We start from the raw sequence: 22,427 nt of genomic DNA, 5'->3' as shown, positions 1-22,427 counted from the left end.
AGGATTAATCTGACAACGGACTAATAGCTAATTAGATTAGTTCTGTATTTGTAGATACAATTTATACATAATTTGCATAATATTATCCATACACAAAGCACGCTCGGGGCTGTACGTTACATCACATTTCGGATTCCACTCCCGCCTCCGTGACGAAACGACCTTCAATCATGACACTGCTACTAGGTGAACTTGTCCGAATTTACAACCATTAAAATATTCATACGTTCATTCATAATGACTGCGTTTAAACGACGCAAAATAATGAAGACAACTTTCTGTTTACAACATGCGTGACGTAGTTTTGCCATGGATGTATAAGTGTTTGGCAAAACCAACCAACAAGTATTACTCACATGCATGCTCTAATCTGGAGCAGAATTGGATCTTTTAAAATATTATTAAATTGGCAAGAATTTTCTATAAAGGCTGCATATACATGTATTTATTCATGTGCTTTTTATGATAGAAAAAAAGATAATAGTAGTTTATGTTACAAGGGATCAAAATGATATATTTCCGTCAAGGGCGTACATTGAATCCTGAATGAACCGATGGATTCTACAAATAATGTTGATACCGTGTGACACATACTGCTTTTCACATCAACTATGAGGAAATTGTTATGTTCGAAAATATGTATTATATGACCAGAAAAGAAGACTCGTGTCCTAGAACAGAAAAGTACAACTTTGATCCCTCCTAGCAGGGAAGAAAAGTGCCACTTTGATCCCTCCTAGCAGGGAACAAAAAGCCCTTTTTCGAATAGGTGATGTGAAAAGTTTATTTTTTATATACTAAGCCGAATAGGAGTAGGATTCCAAGTTTAAAAATGAATCATATTTTGACAGTACTGGGAATTTATTTCGCTGGTACATACATATAGTGATACGAGTACATACGTAGGTGCGAAGTTCTTTAGGATACCTGTGGTTTAATTATAAATGCCATTGTTAATTGGCGCTTGGTGGGATAAATTATGCTAAATACCCTTTAAAAGATGACGCAAATGCAAAAGGTATAGGTTAATTGGCGCTCTAGTAACTGCTCTTTCAGAGAAAGTTAACACAAGGTCATAAACGACCATGCTTATTGCTTTGCAACTTGTCGAGATCTTCTCAGGCTCTTTAGATTGCGTAACTTGCAAGATTATAGTTAGTTGCGAATCTTGGCCGGCCGATGTAGGTCGAAATGAGATGGATGATAAAATTACGATGGTGTTGGATTTAATCACTTAGGTATAAAATTTATTACAGTGTAAGGACATATACTTATGATGTGGAGCAGGCCAAAAGACAGTTGAATACACTAAAATACATAGGCAAAGGTGTTGTCACTCAACCATGGTTTTATTATTGCAATTCGTTTAGTAAAATAACAGTTTAGAAGGGTCATAAATCTAACCTAACCTAATGGCTTCTACATGATGCCTTTTAGAAAAGTGAACGCTTTGGAAAAAAACGCGTTTGGTCAAATCAAAGTTTGGCAGGCGAAACATCGGACAAACATTTTTCGAAGTTGCGTTAGGATATAATTATATTATACGTCTCTCCATATATAGGGGTCAAATCCTACGGGTAGGTACATTATATAGCTCTAATAGTACTCTATCACTTGGTCTTCGTTTGATCCGTAGGTACTGAACACAACACGGTGAAATAATGTGTTTCACTAATCTTTCCCAAAGAAACTTAAGATGTCACCATAGATCCTTTCATTCACGAAGCCGCCTGCTCTGGTTCGTAATGTCATACTAAGAAATTTACAAATCTGAGCGTCATCGTGAATGACTCGATCTATGTATAAGGGGTATTTAACAGTCCAAGATTGGAGACGCGAATAGCATACACATCTCGCAGTGTGCCTTGCTCTTTAACGAACTGATGCATCCTACATCAGAGGTGCCGAATATTAAAATGCTCTTCGCTGACTGTATTCATTGCGTCACGGCGGACGTTGCATTAGTGCTTGTGCAATCAGATAAAGTAACTAACTGACGAGCCTGATCGATCCTTTTTGCTTTCGCCTAAGGTTGCGAATTAGATGTAAGGTCATTTTTAATTTGAGAAACTAGTGCAACATTTAATGGCACTCATTGTAGAATTAATCTTATGGTAACGTTTTTAATTTTGAGTTCGATGGACGAAATAAGATTGGTTTCTTAGACCAAAATGTAAATACAGAAAGAAGTGACAATTTACAACGTATAAGTTAGCAAACATCAAAGTTCTAGAGAGTTTTGAAATCTGGGATACAGAGTAACAGAAGATCTTGTAATTTTTATGTAATGTAAAAATCTGCACATAACAACCAGCTGATTTTAAAAGTATGATGCAATTTATGGCAACTAAAGAATACGAGACAGTTAGCATATAACAACCTGATATGTACCTATCAAGGTACGCTCTCACAGATTGTGGACCAGTGGCCTATTTTATAAAGCCACAAGTTACAATTTACAAGCGGAAGTCTCGTTCTAACACATAGGGTTAGAAAGAGACTTCCGCTTGTAAATTGTAACTTGTAGCTTTATAAAATAGGCCACAGGTAGTTGACGAATATATTTATACTTAGGTCCTCGTGTCGTAACAGTACGAGTAGATAATATTTCTTTATTTAACGTCTTATAATTAGATGCGTTTATCAACCAATCGTCACAGTGTACCGGACCGGGACCGACGCCTTTGATCTTTGTGTAAATGCCGACACCGCACAAGAACACAGTAAGGTTATCACAGACACTAACACAAACATGCCAAACATTTCAAATATTTAAGACACGCTGGCACTGTAAGTAGTACCGAGCTACTAACAATGGCAATGTATGCAGCTCGGGCGCGCACCCCGCATGATTGTCCTGTCTAGACGGCTTCGTCGAAAGACTGTATTGTTTTATAGATTATGCTATCGTGATAGGTATTAACGATTTTTTTTAATCTGACACCACGTACGAGTCATTAGTGAAGTCTGACAATTATTTTACAAATACAAATTGCGCGATCATACGATCAATCAAGGCAATGTTAATAAAATACATGTATAAGAATTCACGGAATTCGATTTTACAATTATTAGGTATATTAGTTAGCAAGGAAGCTATGTAACAAAAGCTTGCCTAACCATAACGCTCTTCGTTCGTCTTTCAGCACAAGTGAAGGTCGAGCGCGAAGCTTCCAAAACGTCACAAACGGAAGCAACCGAGGGTTGGGACTCGCCGGCTGGGGGTCGCGACTTTCACGAGCCTTCTCCGCGCGCCGAGCGCCCGAGTCGCTCAGTGCTGTGACCGGCGCACCGCACGAAGCACGAACCGCGAATATAACAATTAAAATTATTTTTGAATTAGTTTTGTGAACTGGAGTGATCCATGCCAGATAAGATAGTGTTGTGCTCAAGATAATGTGGCGAGTGTGGGATACGAGAATGATAGCAAGGTAATTTAATATTTTTGTTACTTTAATTTATTGCAGTTTATTTTATTTCTTATTTACAATACTCGTTTATTATTTTGATATTTCAAAGTGGATTATGATTAGGATTTGATTGAAATTTTAATTTGACTCATTATCATGAAATTAATTTAAACGATTAAATTGTAATGTATACGTATTCATAGAAGTTATAGAATTAGTAGTAAAGAATAAGAAAATTTAAAAGAATTTGTAAACGTAAATCTCACTCTCTCGTTGAAGTCTATCGTACGTATAGAGTGAACTCACGCACACACGCACAGGGTCTACGCGCGCCGCTACGGAGCGTAGCGCGTAGCTTTACTTATTTACATGAAAATGTTTCAGAGTTTCTAATTAATAATTAAAAGCTAATTATGGCCTATAATTTAAATTTTAATTAGAAACAACTCTGGCATATCGTTACATTGTAATATCAACGAAACTTAAATTAATATTAAATTAGTAAACCTTCTTGTACCGTGTATAAAAATTACGTTTTGATTTTTAAATATACGGGTACTAATACAGTTATTATTCTGTAAATTGTGAAAGTTCTGCACCAAGTTATTTTTAGCATTTAATAGAGACAATGCTTGAATCCGTCCGTCTAAATTCCGCAGTATGTTAATGTTATTGTTTTAATATTCATAGTTTAAATATTAAGTATGTTAATTTTGTTTAATAAATTACTTAAATGGTCTAGCAACTACAACAGACAAGATTAATCAAAAATCGGATACATTTTCATTGTTAATTTTTAGGAATTTTGAGATTATTTAACTACGAATAGGTAATTATTTTCTGCTATAGGTACACGATGATTTTTAATCGGTGATCAGGAACATTTTTTTTCTAACTCAGTAATTGTTGTAGATCACGTTGAAGTCGTAATTCCATGGAAACAAACTTGTTTTTTTTATCATAATTTTAATTTTGAGATCAATTTTATCCTAAAATTCTTGTCACTCTACTAATCGGTATCTATGAGTTATAGCCTCTTTACAAACTAATGGCAATTGATAATTTATGAGTAATAACTTGACATTGTCATTGTCATATGCAGAAACAAAGTCATAGATCCGTCAAATTTCCCGCCATATCGATGGCACTTGACGTATCGTAGTTACTTCATGTAGGATAACCATGTATTTAGTGGTTATTAGTTTTAACTTTTAATTAATTAAACAATGAGATAATTGCGTGAGACCTAGCCTAATAAGTTTAATTTGGGCTAGATATTAATATTTTTCTACTCCTGATCACCGATTAAAAATCATCGTGTATAAAAAAATGTAAAATTTGAAATGAAAAATTGAGCTAGGCAATTGTTATTGCATGCGGCTTTCCATAAGTATTTAATTGAATGTTGGTACTAATTGTATTAGCTACAAATTATTTAAAATCGTCGATTCTTGCTTTCAGTCAATTTTATATGACAAGAATTTAAATTTATATTTAAAACTCTAAAATGATTACAATTAACAAGTAGGTACTTTCTAGTCCGAACAAGATATATACTTATGTACAGTGGTATTACTAAAAGAAATTAATAACTAGCTTAAATCTAAAATAGGCCCTTGAGGCATTGTACCAAGGATGCTGGCGGCATTTCCACCGAGCTAGTTTATGGGTTTAGTTTGTGAGTTTGTCTCATTATCGGGTCAAACAGATCACTGTGTTATGTCTTTCCTGTAGACATACACAAGAGTTAAGGGCTATAAAGGTTAATTTTCTTATTTAACCCTTATCCACGTGAAAAGGTCCTCCTTTTATTTAAAGAACTATGATAAAATCATTACTTACATGCCCACAAGCTGTTAACTATTGCCCACAGGAGAGAAAACTAGCGTGTTCGCGCGAACAGTAGTTCACGTGGATAAGGGTTAAATAAGAAAATTAACCTTTATAGCCCTTAACTCTTGTGTATGTCTACAGGAAAGACATAACACAGTGATCTGTTTGACCCTATCAGCTAATTTTAAACAGTATGCGTGAATGTACTCTATACTTAAGAGTACTAAGTACAGTCGAGTTCACACCACCTTTACAAGCCAACCCAATAAATATATTTTCTCAAAAATGGACGGCAATGTCGACTTTGCCGTTTAAAAAATTGGTCGCGAAGCGCGGAGTTTATGGTCAGTCGAAAATTAAAAAGTTAAAAACATTGCAGTCTCGATTTTGGGACTGCAATGTTGCATACAAATTCCATTATTTCTCGTGTTCCAAACTTTTTAAAAGTTAAAATGGCCATATCAAATGAAGGCACAGGCCCATTAAACAGCCAAACAGATGATTAGTACTTATAATTATAATGTTGGTACCGCGACTATTTAGCTGTCTCAAATAGGTTGGCGTATTTTCGGCAGAAAAATACACTTTTATTTTTTAATAAAAAAAATAAAAGGCGGCAAAGCTAATTATTTCAATTGATTCTACTTTTTTCCGTGAAAATATATACGTGAGAACGTTGCTTCTGTGAAATATTTCTATTATATTTATATTTCTTGCACCATTTTTGAGAAAAGCACTATATATGACTCGGCTGGAAGGCTACTTGCTGGCTTCGGATTCATTTAAACGGACTCCCAAGGTCGTCCGTTTAATACGAATCCTCAGCCTGCAAGTAGCTACTTCCGAGCCTCGACAATAATGTACTATTACACGCCTCAAAGATACTGACAATAAAGTCGTGTAAATAAATTTATGGAACGTTGGCTTGTGAACTCAACTGTACTATGTTCATTTGTTCAAGAATTAGGATAATAATTAGACTAAACGCTCTATACACATTAGCATATTGCTTAGCTACCTGTATTGATTTATCAAATTTATTTGATTCATTTTGGTTATAAAGTTCATATTTCTTGTACCTACTTTTATACAGTTTGAAGATTATATGCTAGCCAGACGCTATTTATAAGAATGACATTTGGCGCGATTCGGGAAATGAATTAGAGATTCACTAGATATGAAATAGTAAAGATTTCCCGAATCGCGCCGATAATAGGCCAATCAAATTAGATCCAAAAATTGCGTTTTGAGGAATTAATTCCCAGCAAGCTGGAAATCGTTTTCATATTTTCATTTGGTCCTAAATTTTGGGAGCCTTAGGAGATATTTTTTTCCTTGGATTGACAAACCACTCGATGTAGAAGGAACTCACCATCATTCACAATGACACTACCAGCAGGGTTTGGTGGATCAGACACTGGTAAAAAGGCGTTTTCGGATTTTTGACATGATTTTACCAAAAATACAGAAATTCAAAATGGGGGCCATTTTTTACAATGCAGACTATAAATTCATATTTCGAGGGATAATGTGTGCGCCAAAAGTCATTCAAAGAGCATCTGAAAGTGATTGGAATTGCATGATATTAAAAATGAATTAAACGATGGATTGAATATTATTAGCGTCATTCTAGAACCATCCGCAAATGAACACTCGTGGTGTAAAGATGTTTATAAATGCGTATCAGACCAAAGCTCTAGTTTTATATTAAATATTTACAATAAACAATTTAATGCAAAAATATAATGATGATTGCTCAAGTGCGCATTATTATTAAAACACAATGTTGTAATTATTGAAGCAAGATATTTAGTAATAAAATATTTACTTCACAAATCTAATTGCAATAGTTGCAAGTTGTTTGCAACGCTCGAAGGATGCAATCGGCATTGCTCTAGCCAGCATTAATTATTAGGACTAATCCACTCAAGATTTACGACGTGAAAGGAAGCTTTAGTAGACGAACTTATAAATCTGGCCGTATATAATCACTTGACTACGAATGTTGAGCAATAATGCAGGTTCAACGTAGACAGGGTGGCCAAAAAATAAGTGAATTCCCGTTGCCAGGGAGGTTTTGGGATTCTACTGAGCAACTTTTACTATGGGACCAACCCCGAAATCGCGAAAAAAAAAGTACCCTCCCATAGAAAATAGACCAGCCAAAATGTATGAAACAGCCAAATTTGTTTTCGCGATTTCGAGGTTGGTCCCATAGTGAAAGTTGCGTTAAGTATAATCCCAAAACCTCCCTGGTAAAGGGAATGCACTTATTTTTTAGTCACCCTGTATACAATTAGGTCATGAATGTCATGATCGAAGCTTCTAATGGATTTTCCCGGATAGTAAGAAAAACACTTACATGTACGTGTAAATAGTATGTGTAGTACATTTTCCAAAACGTATTATTTTCGTTCATACCTAATTAACACTGATATGAATAAGTAATATCCAGTAAGTAAATCTCACAGTAAGTAGCAGTAGGTAGTCAGTAAGTAGTAGTAGTGTAGTAGTGTAGTAGTGTAATAGTGTAGCAGTGTAGTAGTGTAGTAGTGTAGTAGTGTAGTAGTGTAATAGTGTAGTAGTGTAGTAGTGTAGTAGTGTAGTAGTGATATGAGTAAGTAAGTGATATGAGTAAGTTATTCCTAACTTGTATTACGCTGCGCTAATTAAGTTGCGCCTAATATTCTTTGGTTTAGTGCAGCTGAATATGAAGTTTGACCAATTAGTTACATTACATCAGCCTTCAGAGCTACCAAAAGTTTTTTATTTGTACTTGTTTAGAAGTTAAACACAACACTGCATACAATTTCCATGTTTAAATCCTTGCGAAAAATCAACATTGCTGAATCTACAAAACAGTTAGGAAACTGTTTACGCTTAAAAAGCATATTTTGTAGGAATTAATATTACAGTAAGCGCCACGAGCTACCAAACCCAAGGTTACTACTGTTACTAATTTAAGGTTATGTATACTTAGTTACGAAATATGTTGTTTGTTAAAATAAGAAGCAACCGCGAACATTCTACAGATTAATAATTAATTAGAAATTAAAACAAATGCGATGGTTATTGGTTATAAACTTATTATCTAAGCGTTTACTCATCGAAGTTACTAGGCCTAATATAAAATGTTGGAATTTTATCAGTTTTGTAACATAACAATAAACACATTTTACTGTAAACTGTCAAAAAATTTAAATTAATTTATTAATTAGATTAATCACGAATTAAAATTAAAAGCTAGCGAAATTAAGACATTGAATAAAACATTAGTTGATCGAACACACACACTACAACATAACATATAAGTATTCGGTTATTGCTATTTAAGTATTAGTATAAATCTCAATCACCACATCGTGCAGTGCGATAATGCGAGGCTATAAAAAGTAAAACAGCGCATAAAATAAATTCTCGTTACAATAGGTCGCATTGATAGTTTTTTTTTTATTTCAAAGAGACCGATTTAAAGATTAATCCATTACCAAAATTTCCAGACACCTAGAGTTCTAATCATATCTATAATTTAGTTGTCCTAAGGAATTTAAACCTAAGAAACAGTCTCGTTAAAATATTTTTTCATAGTAAATGTCGAATAACAAAAAAAACAAGCGATATATCCGATACCCACTGATATACATATATTTTTATCATTTAAGACACTTATGCTCCCAATATTTTTTCACATTTTCCACAAGTGATCGCCTTAACTGTTTACAATTGACGACAGCCGTGACGCAACGCGGCGCGGGCGCATCTCGACTGTTGACCGCTTGCGCAACCGCCAGAATCATGCACTGTTCAACCTAACAGTCACAGTCTGTGGCCACCAGATCTCGCAGTATACTAGCAGTTGCTAATACGAAATTTGGCGCGACCTAAAATGTGCATGTGTAAAACTTCTTATTTAACACTTTCAGTGCCAAGAACCAGATAGTCGGGTTTATTTTGTATTGGAATTGGGGCTCTTGGCACTGAAAGTGTTACGAAGAGGTCCCATAACAGATCAAATTAAATCCAATACTTACATACAGAGTGTTTTTTCAACCATTTGCCATATTTGTGAATATAGGTCATACTGAACAACTTTTAGTATGGGATCAACCCATTGGGGTTTCGCAATGATGGGGGATGGGGCAATCCCCACCCCTCATCATTGCGAAAAATTTCCTGTTTTGAACTGGCTATTTTATGCACCTTGGCTAATTAGGTGACGTTTTTTTCTACGGGAGAGTCAAACATTTTTCGGGGTTGGTCTCATACAGTCGCCATCAGATATATCGGAGCGGCCAAGGTGTTCACAATATCTGAACACGCGCTCTAACGCCCTGACAATAGAGGCGTGTTCCGATATTTGTGAGCACCTTGGCCGCTCCGATATATCTGATGGCGACTGTACTAAAATTACTCAATATGACCTATATTCAATTCGTAAAATTTGGAATTGCCGAAAAACGACCCGTATATCATTGAACACACATATGCCGCAGTAAATATGATGTGTAGCTGTTTAGATAACTAAAAAACACAACTCTTTCATTTTTGGTGTACGTACGGTCTACACATGTTTTTATTAATAAATAAAATTACAGCTCGTTTGTATTAAATATCCGGTAGGTACCGAAAGGCTATCTTGTTATTTCTTCACTTTTGTTTTTTCTTATTGAAGCCATTGAAATACGTGTATATAACTTTATATACGCCTTATATAGAACGAACCTTCTGCAGAAATTTAATCTGTGTCGGTCAACGATGCGGAGATTGCCCGCTTTACTGTTCACAACGAGTCCAAGTAAGGTGCGGTCGCGGAATCTGCCATTCAACCATGTGACCATTGCATAAGAAGAAAGTTGCAGACGATCCTGCTTACTAAACCGCCATAAAGTACGCAACGCGTATTTAATAAATTAAAGTATTTATTTCATATGACAAAAAATTACAATTCGTACTTTGTGTTTAGCAACGCAAGCTTCGTAAAGTGGAAACAAATTAACTACAAGCTTCATTACATACCTGCAAATAATGAAATCCGCAAAAGGATTTGACTAATACATATAAATAAAATTAAACTAGGTAAAAGTCCACCCGCCCTAACCTCTGGCCCAAACGTCCGCATTAGTAGGTACGCAGCGCTACTGCCAAGGAGATTTGTTGGACCAGGTACGATCGAAATAAAAATACGTTGTATATTTTAAGACATTTATACGTATTATATTTCATATTGACTAACACGACATGTTAACTGCAACTGGCACTTTCATCTGCTCACATTGCTCAACTGCGTGTAATTTGGTGATTCCTAAATCAAACTTGCATTGGGAAAGAATATAACTTACAGTTTTTATTGGTCAGGTTAGTAGTCGCAAAGACTTTCTGCCTTGCGGCTAGTGTTCTTCATTAACATCTTAAATAAATGCCAACAGGTTATGGTTCTACCAATACATTTTAAAGTGGCTACAATTATAATATAACATACCTAAGTTACTTTTCGTAGTTATTACCATTACCATACAGCGTAATTACGATATCATAATCATAAAACGTATTATGATATCAAAAAATACATGTTGCTCTTTTATTTAACTGATTCTTTTATCCAACGTGATGATTCTTGGAGAGCAATTTAACAATTTCTCAAGTGCTAAGCTAGCCCATGCTGCCATAAAATAATAGGAAGCAAAGTTCTGTAAATGAACAAGTGCAATTGAGGCCCTGTTCGATATAGAATAGAATAGAATAGAAATAATGTATTCAGAAAACACATCAATACAAATAACACATCTATATACAAGTACAGGGCAAAGATAAACAAAACAGTGGAAATAGAGTTGTGATGCCGAAATGGTCTCTACTCAGCAATGCAGCTGGCACGACTAGCGTGGTCAACGGCGCTGGATTTCTGTGGAGCCAGTCTATATAGCTCATAGGTCAGGACGTCGGTCGTAGGTCGGTCGCGGATCATCAACATTCGGCGCTCACGCAACAGATCGGTCACTGGGCCGTTATGTAACGTAATTCGAAATTAATTGCAACTTCAAATTACCCTCAAGCGAGAAGAGCCATGACTCATTGTCAGATGATTCGCGGACAGCAGTTATTGAAAGCTAATTTAGGTTTGATTAAATACCAAGTTACAAATAACTTCCTAGGCGATTTTACCGTTGCATTTAAAGTTTGTCAGTGTTTGAATGAAATATCCCTAGCAAATATATTAAGCCCGGGTCATGTAAGTACGAACGAAGGCGCTAATTTGCGGCTATTAACGCCTTTATGTGCTGTTCTCTAAATACGTTGTTCAGTTTGGATAGTCTTATATTGAGAAATAAAGTAAATATACCACTATTTATCCCACTATTCGGCGCTATCCATTGTTGTCGCTTTTATTGGAATAAAGGTGTCAAAATTTTAGACACTTTTTGACGATGCCTCTGTTGCCTGTGTTTGAATACTACTTATGGACGATGAAATTTTGGACGAAGTTTGTTAAGGATGCTCTTTGTGCATGATGCATGCTTATAAATTTAAAAAAATACCACTTTACACTTTTTTATTGCAAAATTATCTTAATTAAGTAGGTGATTTACCAACATTATTTAGACGTACTTAATGCAAAGTACCAATAAAGCCCTAAATAGTCTATCAGGTCAATTCGAGTTTTAGTTATTCGATCTGTTTCCGATATGACACAGACAGATCAGTATCATATCGGAATCTGATCGAATGTCTAAAAACTCGAACTGGCCTGTATTTGTAAGGACAGAGCTACTTTTCTCAGGCAAACTGCTTCGTTAGGCTACGCTCGGCGCCGACACTTTGATTAATATCAATGTTAGTTTACTTGATATTTATACAAACGTACTAAACATAATGAACAACCAATTTATCACAACGCACATGCAATTGACATTGTCAATTTGTATGTATTAAGTCATACTAATAATTTTATATGTAGTTGAATAATTTGTTGCGGTATATTATATGTAATTACTTTTTGCATAATAACGTGTGTTATCGCCCTATGATCATATTTTCTAGATATATGTACTTATATATATACAGTGCTACCTAATACTTACGTTCCACGCAATAAACTTTTGGTGCCCACCTACCTACTCTACAAAAGTATTTATTATTGTATCGTAAATTTATTAATAACTAAAACTATCGAACATTTATCAATTTTATAGCGAAGGATTTTAATTGGTAATTATTATGTATTTTATCAAATAAACACTCCATTTCTCAATATATCGTACCAGTAGAATACTACTTTTAAGGGGGTACACGGTAATAAAACTTTACGATCGGTCACTACGTGACGAGAATTTCATTAGTGGAATTCCAATCACATGCTTATAGGTACAGTACAGTACAGTTATAGTTATATTATTTACAACCGAACATGCAGACTCTACCTTACTTACAATTTTAAAAAATGCGCTGATTATCTGAATATTTATACATTATATAAGAATCTAAGAAGTCATCATATAACAAGAGGTACCAGCCTGGATATTGTTAAATTATTTTAAGATAATGAATACGTTTTAATTTATATGGGACCAGTCCGCCTTTTCACACAAGTCCTAGTCAGCTAAATTTCCGTACACGTTACGCTAACTACCTATATATTTATCACCTATTGCCAAGCTCGATAGTGTTCCTACACACCCAATCGTTAAACAAAGATAAGTGGCCGCGTCACTAAACCTAATGGGTCTGTTAGCAGCATGATTGGTACCCACGATCTTAGGTAAAAGCTCCAGACTTGCGAAACCTGCGCATAAGCCCAAGCACTGAGCACAGGTGTTCTACTTACACATACTTAACAACACACACACGTTGTGGACCGATTTTGAAACCTATACCTACACCAATAGATTGATCTAGATTCTGACGCGTGCGGGATAAAAAGTTGTTCGCATTTACGGACCTACCATATCTAGATCTAGCAAGAATAGCCTCTATATCCATGCAGAAAGATCTTGAACTCATTACTGATTTAACCGACAGCTTGATTTGAGCCATTAGCAATAAATGTCTTATTTTGACATTTCGGCCAGAGCCAGGTGTCAGTGTAACATTACAAAAATTGCATTTAATTGGGATAAAAAACGGAGTCGATGTCGTTGTGAACTGTCATTGCTGAATGGTCGAGTTTATTACGATTTCTTTTATTCTAAGACCATTTTCATTCAAGTGTGAAGTCTAAACATAATTCGTAGTGTATTTTTAACAGAAATAGGTGAGCTCGTAAATATTTATTTTATAAATATACAGTATTTATTAGCTAACTTAACAGCCTTCGAATGTATGCATACATAACTAACATAGATACAAAAAATTACAAGAATGTTGTGCCCACACACATGACATTTGTAACAGCTGTTAAATATGTGATTCACGTTTTACGTTTGTGAATGACTCCAACTCAATACCCATCAAGTCAAATGACATGCATTACTGAATGGTGGTACGATGTATGTGCTGTGCACGATCATTATATGGTCTTAAGGTCCTTAGCGGCTCTTATTGGTTTTGTGGTTAGCCAAAAACGACAGGCTATTCAGATATTATATCCATAACAACCGTGACAGATTTATAATTTGAATACCGCTCCATCTCCTCCACGAAGAAAAGCCTTTTTTTTACGTTGGGGAAATGCGTTTACTCATGCCACCTGGTCCGGGGGAACCAGGGGAATGACGGACTAACCAGTGGAGGACTACCGTCTCAAACCACCAACGAGTGCCGACTCCGCCTTAGATGGGGTGCCGCAGGGTCGCTATCAGCATTCCACCGCGTACCCACGAAGAAAAGCCTTACAACTTTGTCTTATCAACAAATTCATTAGTTATTAAGGTCATTTTTAGGGTTCCGTACCCAAAGGGTAAAACGGGACCCTATTACTAAGACTCCGCTGTCCGTCCGTCCGTCTGTCACCAGGCTGTATCTCACGAACCATGATAGCTAGACAGTTGAAATTTCCACAGATGATGTATTTCTGTTACCGCTATAACAACAAATACTAAAAACAGAATAAAATAAAGATTTAAGTGGGGCTCCCATGCCTCCCATACAACAAACGTGATTTTTGACCGAAGTTAAGCAACGTCGGGCGGGGTCAGTACTTGGATGGGTGACCGTTTTTTTTTTGGCGTTTTTTGCATTATGGTACGGAACCCTTCGTGCGCGAGTCCGACTCGCACTTGCCCGGTTTTTTTATCTGTTATGTTTGAATAGCTTCGTTGTATCCTTTGACCTGTGCGACGTCGCATTTTTGAATAAGTCGTGTTTTTTTTGTCAAAGCGGTAAGGGATCGTTGTATCTAACAAAATTTTAAACAGATTTTTTAATCAGCTTTGTTTTGTTACAGGGCGCTACTTATAGCGCTATGGTGCGCCCACACATCGGCGCTGACGCCGCTCTCGGCGGCGGCGGACGACAACGAGTGCGCGCTGTACCTGTCCGGGCCGGGGCGCACCTCCGCCTTCGACTACAGCCTCAACCTGCTACGAGGCAACTTGTGAGTACCTAATAATATGTACTAGGAAAATGCATTTTTGAAGTGAAAACTTCTTTAGCGGCGCTGGGCACTTTTTGAGGTGGGGAAAAAATGATAAACTCGAGACAGCGTAAGGCGATGACGTGACCGTAACGTTTAGATGGCATTTAAATCAATAAAGAAAAACTCAATGACATTACATGAAAAAGGTTCTAATCTTGTACGGGTTTAAATACGAGGATCTCACAGTTACATTCTAACTTTATATAATTCAATAAAGCTACATCTTGATGAAATCGCTAATAAAAGTGAACTCTAGTACTGGTGAATAAAACTCAAAATATCATGACCATAGTACATTATTGTCGAGGCTCGGAAGTAGCTACTTGCAGACTGAGGATTCGTTTTAAACGGACGACCTTGGGAGTCCGTTTAATTGAATCCGAAGCCAGCAAGTAGCCTTCCAGCCGAGTCATATATAGTGCTTTTCTCAAAAATGGTGCAAGAAATATAAATATCATAGAAATATTTTACAAAAGCAACTTTCTTACGTATATATTTTCACAGAAAAAAGTAGATACAATTGAAAAAATTAGCTTTGCCGCCTTTTTATTTTTTTAATAAAAAAATAGAAGTGTATTTTTCTGCCGAAAATACGCCAACCTATTTGAGACAGCTAAATAGTGGCGGTACTAATCATCTGTTTGGCTGTTTAATGCATGGGCCTGTGCCTTCATTTGATATGGCCATTTCAACTTTTAAAAAGTTTGGAACTCGACAAATAATGGAATTTGTATGCAACATTGCAGTCCCAAAATCGAGACTGCAATGTTTTTAACTTTTTAATTTTTGACTGACCATAAACTACGCGCTTCGCAACCTATTTTTTAAACGGCAAAGTCGACTTTGCCGTCCATTTTTGAAAAAAATATATTTAGATGCGAGATCTGCAAGGTAACTTTACAATTTCTATTCGAATTTTAAACAATTAACGCTACAAATTTGAATTTCGAATTTTAAACAAGCTCACTGACCAGCAATTTCGGAACTAAAGTTTTTCAATAGAAAGGTGGATGGGTCAATTATACATAGTGCTGCAGACATTTTGGACTAGTCATTGAGTTTTCACTTCTGTCGGCACTCCCGGAGTGCAACCCGTTGTTTTTTTTAATAAAGGAAAACAGAAAAGAACTCACTGGTACGGGCGAGATACGAAGTCTTATGAATAATGTGGTGGAAATATTCACTGTAAACATGTAATTCTTGGTAGGTCAGTATGTAGAGGAACGGACTGCAATCCCGGAGTCGCGAGTTCGGGTCTCGCCAGAGGCAATGATATTTTCTATTTTTAGGGTTCCGTACCTCAAAAGGAAAAAAACGGAACCCTTATAGGATCACTCGTGCGTCTGTCTGTCTGTCCGTCTGTCACAGCCTATTTTCTCGGAAACTACTGGACCAATTAAGTTGAAATTTGGTACATATATGTAAATTAGTAACCCAAAGATGGACATTTTTTATAATTTTAAAATACATAGGTTCGAAGTTATTTAAGAAAATAGCCAAAAAATTACCATTCCCCCCCTTTATCTCCGAAACTAAAAATAGTTCTTTACCTATAGATGACAGGAAAACCTATTAGAAATGTGCAGTCAAACGCGAGTCCTACTCGCACTTGGCCGGTTTTTTCTAAACATCGTGGTACTGTTGTGCAGTTGTGTCTGCTTAATACAAAAAATAGTTCCGCAAAGCCTTAAACTGGCTTTATATGACCAACTGCATTGAAATTAGATCGTTCATTTTGAAATATATTCGATTGAAATAGACTGATATGCAGAAAAATGTTACCTACCTAACCCCTTTTTAAATCAGCGGTAGAATCCATAGCATGCAGGTAGAGTCACACCAAGCTAAGTTGGCAGCGAGCTATCCACCCACAGGGTGCAAGTGTTATTTTAAACGTCTAACTTCTATGAAATTTGACATTTACTTAATACTTTCACCGTCTGGGCTATCAAAGTCGCTATTAACTTAGCTTGGTCTAACTCTATTAACTATCTATTACGACAAGGAGGGGCAAAAAATTATCGCAGTCGTTTAATCAATGAACTGAAGATAGGCTGGATATATTATTACATATTTAGTAAACACACAGGAAAATCGTAAACTTAAACATTTTAAGAACCACTAAATGGATTTAATTGTACTTGCTTACATAACTACGCCTCATTTTACAGTTGCATCTGTGTATTTCAGTCTAATTGCAGTATTATGTAATAAAGCTTGTAACTGCAACATTATCTCATTTCTAACTAAGAAGCTACACTCTATATACGTAACAAGACCTTTAACAAATGCTTCACTTTTATGAGCAACTTCTCAATTATGTCGAATATTGCATAAGTCTGCACCACATTGTTAGAATGTTGATAAAAGAGCACAAAAATGCCGTCAGAGTGACCCGAAAATAATCGGCCAAGAGCATGTCGGGCCATGCTCAGTGTAGGGTTTCGTAGTTTCCATTCTGTCAAATAGGCCAAACGGGGGATATTAGCATGTATCATGTAAGTACATTAAAAACATAAGGGAGTACCTTTGCAGCGCTTTGTACGTCTTTTTGCTAAGAAAAGAAGATTTTTTGCAATAACTCAAAAACGACTGGACCGATCATGTTTGCTATAGTTTTCATTGAAAGTATTTTACTAAGCTTTTGTTTCTCGATTTTTTTATAGATTTTATTTTACCGTTCTGTAGCAATGCATAAATTATGTATCCAAATAATATGCCAAATATATCATATGCCATATAATATTATATTATATTACTATATTATTATATTATATTATTTATATTGTATGCCAAATTGCAGCTTTCCAGCACGATCACGGAGCAAAGCCTAGGACAGACAGACAGACATGGCGAAATTATAAGGGTTTCTAGGTGACTACGAAACCCTAATAAAAACTGGCCAAGTGCGAGTCGGACTCGCGCACGAAGGGTTCGTACGGAACCGCATTACCTACGCAAAAAACGGCAAAAAAAACACATTTGTTGTATGGGAACCCCACTTAAATATTTATTATATTCTACTTTTAGTATTTATTGTTATATCGGCAATAGAAATACATCATCTGTGAAAATTTCAACTGCCTAGCTAAAGCTATCAAGGTTCATGAGATACAGTAGCCTGGTGACAGGCGGACAGCGGAGTCTTAGTAATACGGTCCCGTTTTTACCCTTTGGGCACGGAACCCTAAAAAGGGCGTTCTGAACGATGACGACCTTCCTTTGTTTATTCAAGTCGACTTCGAATCAAACGGTAGATACAAAATACTGATAACATAACATTCAACCATCAAAACATTCGGCCCGATTCGAACTTTAATATGCGTCAATCTAGAAACGATATGGATTAGATGTGTCAGTGTCAAAAGTGATGTTTTTGTTTGAAGAAACGTCACACTTGACACTGACATATCTAATCCATATGATTTCTGGATCTATTAATTGTCAAAAAGTGATGTTTTTGTTTGAAGAAACGTCACATTTGACAATGACATATCTGATCCATATCGTTTCTAGACCTATTAATTTACGTATCTTAAAGTTCGAATCGGGCACTTACCTACTCGAAGTGAATCGATAACTTGAAATGAACTTGAACGAATTCCTACATTTTAGATCGCTTATCGTATCACAATCGATATAAATAAATCCGAGTTGACTAAGCAACCAGTTGTCAATATCACAATAGTTTAGTACAATGCAAATTTCATGTAACAATAGTATTGTCAATGTAAGTTGTTTAAAACTAGTACCTACTGGTAGTTCGATTAGTGTGTCAACAAGAGGAGATTCTTGTCAAGCGATCACTTAACATCTTAATCGATGATAAAGTTACACAGTAAGCTAAGCTATGAGTAAACTAGTCAAGTAACTAGGTAAAGTGTCATTCTATGGAACTTGCTAACTACGTAAACAAAAGTCACTAGTAAATTCATCATTCTTTGACAATTTCAATATGGCGATTTGTTTACATAGTTAGCAAGTTCCATAGAATGACACTTTAATTCGGTCTAGACAGTAGAGTCGGACCAAGAAAAGTCTGCAGCGGATCTGATAGCCCACGCAGTGCAAGTGTTATTTTAAACGTCAATCTTCTATGAAATTATGACGTATAAATAACACTTGCACTGCGTGGGTTATCAAATACGATGCAGACTTTTCTTGGTCCGACTCTAGGTACTTATTACTCAACAAAATATGAAACACTTTTATGACAGTATATTTTGGGTTAGCTTTCATTTATCAAAACCATTGAAAGCTAGAGCCGTGCCCAACATGGATAAACAAACTCACTAACAGATCGAAATTCCTGCATTCGTGCCCTTAACTAGAGCGACAGTCAGCCAGCCAGACTTATGGAAAAAGGAATTTATGAATGAATTCATTTAATAATGTGTCCATGCAATTTTTCAACTCGCTGTTCAAGTATTACAACTACAGACACTTTCCAACGGAACACCGACCGATTTTGAACTCTGTCTAAATATGAGCAAAATATGTAAAGTTCCTTCGTTTTGAGAACATTAGAATAGATTTGTGTAGGTTGTTTGACGACGCAGCTTACCGTTGGGTGCAATGTCACCTGCGCCGGAGCGGGTTCTTTCTCCGCCGCGGTTGCGTCACGCCGATGCGACGCGCGCGCTCTTGACACACTTACCCGACACCGTTTGCTTCCAAAGCTTTTCTTTGCACCAGATTTTTTATAAATATGTAGGTAATAGTATTAACATACAACAAGTAGACGTGTGGGTAAATCAGTTTATTGCTCAATCCATATATGTTGTTTCACATTTACAAGTAGACTAATAAATAGTACCTACAAACTAGTGGCTCTGTGAGCTGTAGACCTCGCGAGCAGAGTTTAAAACTGAATAAATGTATGGTTCCGTTGTTTTGAAGAATTTAGAGAATCTAATTTGACCATAAAAACTTAACTATCAATTGCTTACAAAATTCGGGAATTGGTTTAGATATGCGACCTGTAGAGTAGAACATATGGACATACGAAACAATTTTTGGCTAACAGGCCAATTCAAACTTACACTGATATCAGAAAGACATCTAACTGATGTCATTTAGTTTATCGTGCATTTCACTCGTTCTTGTCCGTACATGTATTGGCGCAAGCGAGACGCACGATGACTACTAAATAACATGATAAAAATATCATCCCGATGTCAGTGTACGGTCGATGCCCCTTAAGTATACACGTCGCCATACTAATTGTATAGAAAAGTGGATAGAGTTAGACCAAGAAAAGTCTGCAGAGATTTTGACAGCACACGCAGTTCCAATGTTATTTGTGCCAGTGTCAAAATCTCTGCAGACTTTTCTTGGTCTAACTCTACTTATGTTAGGAAACCAACATTACCTTTGAATTAAGGGGTCATCCATTAATTACGTCACACGAATTTCTAGGTTTTTTTACCCCTCCCCCCCTCCTTGTCACACTTGGTCACATTTGGCAAACCCCTCCCCCCTGGTGTGACGTCACATTTCTTCAACGAAATCGGCAAATATTTATTTAATATTTTATCAAAATATTTTTGACAAAAGAAATATTAGTAATTTTATAACCCAAAACTGAGAAATAAAATTAAACGAATAAAAACGAGTATCGTTTCAAAACCTTGTTATTTAAATGATAATTAGCGTATATACATTTTCGGTTACTGATGAAGTTAAAGTGACGTCACAAAGTTTATGACTCCCCCCTCCCCCTTGTCACAACATGTCACATTTTCTTGACCCCCTCCCTCCCCCTAAACGTGTGATGTAATTAATGGATGACCCCTAACCTGTAAACTGCAACTAAGAAGCTTCGTGCGCAAGTGTGGCCCATAATTTCCGAAAACCATTTTTTCTTCGAGGCAATTACTCCGTTCTCATATTTTGCGTTGCCCATAATTTCCCGAAATCATTCATTCTCGGTAGCAATTACTCCGTTCCCATATGTGGTATTATCTATGAAAAGGGACCTTATTGTCGATGGCGCTTACGACACTAACATCGATGAGCACTAAACGTAGTAGTTTAAAATTGGTGATTCTGGCCCATTTTAGTTATTTTGATTTCCAATTTAGCAATTAAGTTTCTTTGATTACCACCACCATATTTACAGACTTTTACAAGGATTTCATGCATTATTTTCTAGTATGTATAAGTCCTTGAACTACGTTATTGCTTGTCAGAAACACGACGGCTCATTATTTTCTCGATAGAATCTTAAGTTGAAAACATGCCTAACACTGTCTTTATTTCCTTATGTTAGAAGTACTAGGACGAAAATGTATATGAAACTTACTTCAGTCGATAGCTTTTAAGTAAATCTTCATTATTGCTTGTCCTTTTATCGATACGTTAATTTTTTCATTCATCATTTGATGAATTCAACATTTTGCCTACTAAATTACACCCTACGCGGCAATACCTTGCGCCTATTCCTCACGCCAGTACGCCCGTGACCACTGTCAGCGTCGGACCTGTGCTAGTTTAGCGGACGTTTCATAAAATGGGTAATCACAGTATAAATATGCAAATATGTTATACACACAATGTTTTTCAACATACTTACGAAGAAAAGCAAAATAATTCTTAAATACGGTGACATTTCAGACATTCGTCCGTCATATTGTCATTTTATAACAAGTTGGGCAGCAAAGGCACACACCCATCTAACCAATCCGGAATCAGTCACGATTGATAAATTGTGTAAACATATTTTAAAAGGCTATAAAATTAATCAAATTGAATAATTTAGACTGGTCACATTGTTGTAAAAATCGATTTCTACTGGCAAAATTTTCAATAAAAAAGATTCAGTACATTTTTAGCAGGGATCAATATTTAAAAAGATAATAAAGAGGGAAAGTTAATTATAATAAATTCTAAGGTTCCTTGTTTTTATTTTTTCGTTAATAATTTGAAAAGTATGACTCATAGCAAAAACAAATCTTACACATAAATCATCATCATCATCATCATCATCTCAGCCATAAGACGTCCACTGCTGAACATAGGCCTCCCCCTTGGACCTCCATACGTGCCGGTTGGAAGCGACCCGCATCCAGCGTCTTCCGGCGACCTTAACAAGATCGTCTGTCCATCTTGTGGGTGGACGTCCTACGCTGCGCTTGCTAGTCCGTGGTCTCTACTCGAGCACATTTCGACCCCATCGGCCATCTTCTCTGCGTGCAATGTGGCCTGCCCATTGCCACTTCAGCTTGCTAATCCGGTGGGCTATGTCGGTGACTTTAGTTCGTCTACGGATCTCTTAATTTCTGATTCGATCACGTAGAGAAACTCCGAGCATAGCCCTCTCCATAGCTCGTTGAGCGACTTTGAGTTTTGAGATGAGGCCGGTAGTGAAAGACCACGTTTCGGAGCCGTAAGTCATCACTGGTAACACACATTGATTAAAGACTTTCGTCTTGAGGCACTGAGGTATGTCGGACGAAAAGACATTACGTAGTTTCCCGAACGCTGCCCAACCGAGTTGGATTCGGCGGTTGACCTCTTTCTCGAAGTTGGACCTACCTAATTGGACTACTTGTCCTAGGTAGATGTACGAGTCAACAACTTCGAGTACCGAGTTCCCAACAGAGACTGGGATG

At 36.4% G+C, this 22,427-nt stretch overlaps 1 protein-coding gene across 1 annotated transcript in view; it reads left to right on the top strand.

The window, feature by feature from the left end:
* Window positions 1-3,133: 3,133 nt before the first annotated feature.
* LOC134805990 (peroxidase) overlaps window positions 3,134-22,427 on the top strand; it is a 58,904-nt gene continuing 39,610 nt past the window's right edge. The window contains exons 1-2 of the mRNA XM_063779169.1: window positions 3,134-3,431; window positions 14,623-14,772. Of these exons, the coding sequence (XP_063635239.1) occupies window positions 3,397-3,431; window positions 14,623-14,772 (185 nt within the window). The 5' untranslated portion in view covers window positions 3,134-3,396. The remainder of the gene's footprint in view (window positions 3,432-14,622; window positions 14,773-22,427) is intronic.

The sequence above is a fragment of the Cydia splendana genome, chromosome 2 (genome assembly GCF_910591565.1).
Source record: "Cydia splendana chromosome 2, ilCydSple1.2, whole genome shotgun sequence".
Lineage (NCBI taxonomy): Eukaryota > Metazoa > Arthropoda > Insecta > Lepidoptera > Tortricidae > Cydia > Cydia splendana.
This window is presented reverse-complemented; position numbering and strand designations above follow the sequence as displayed.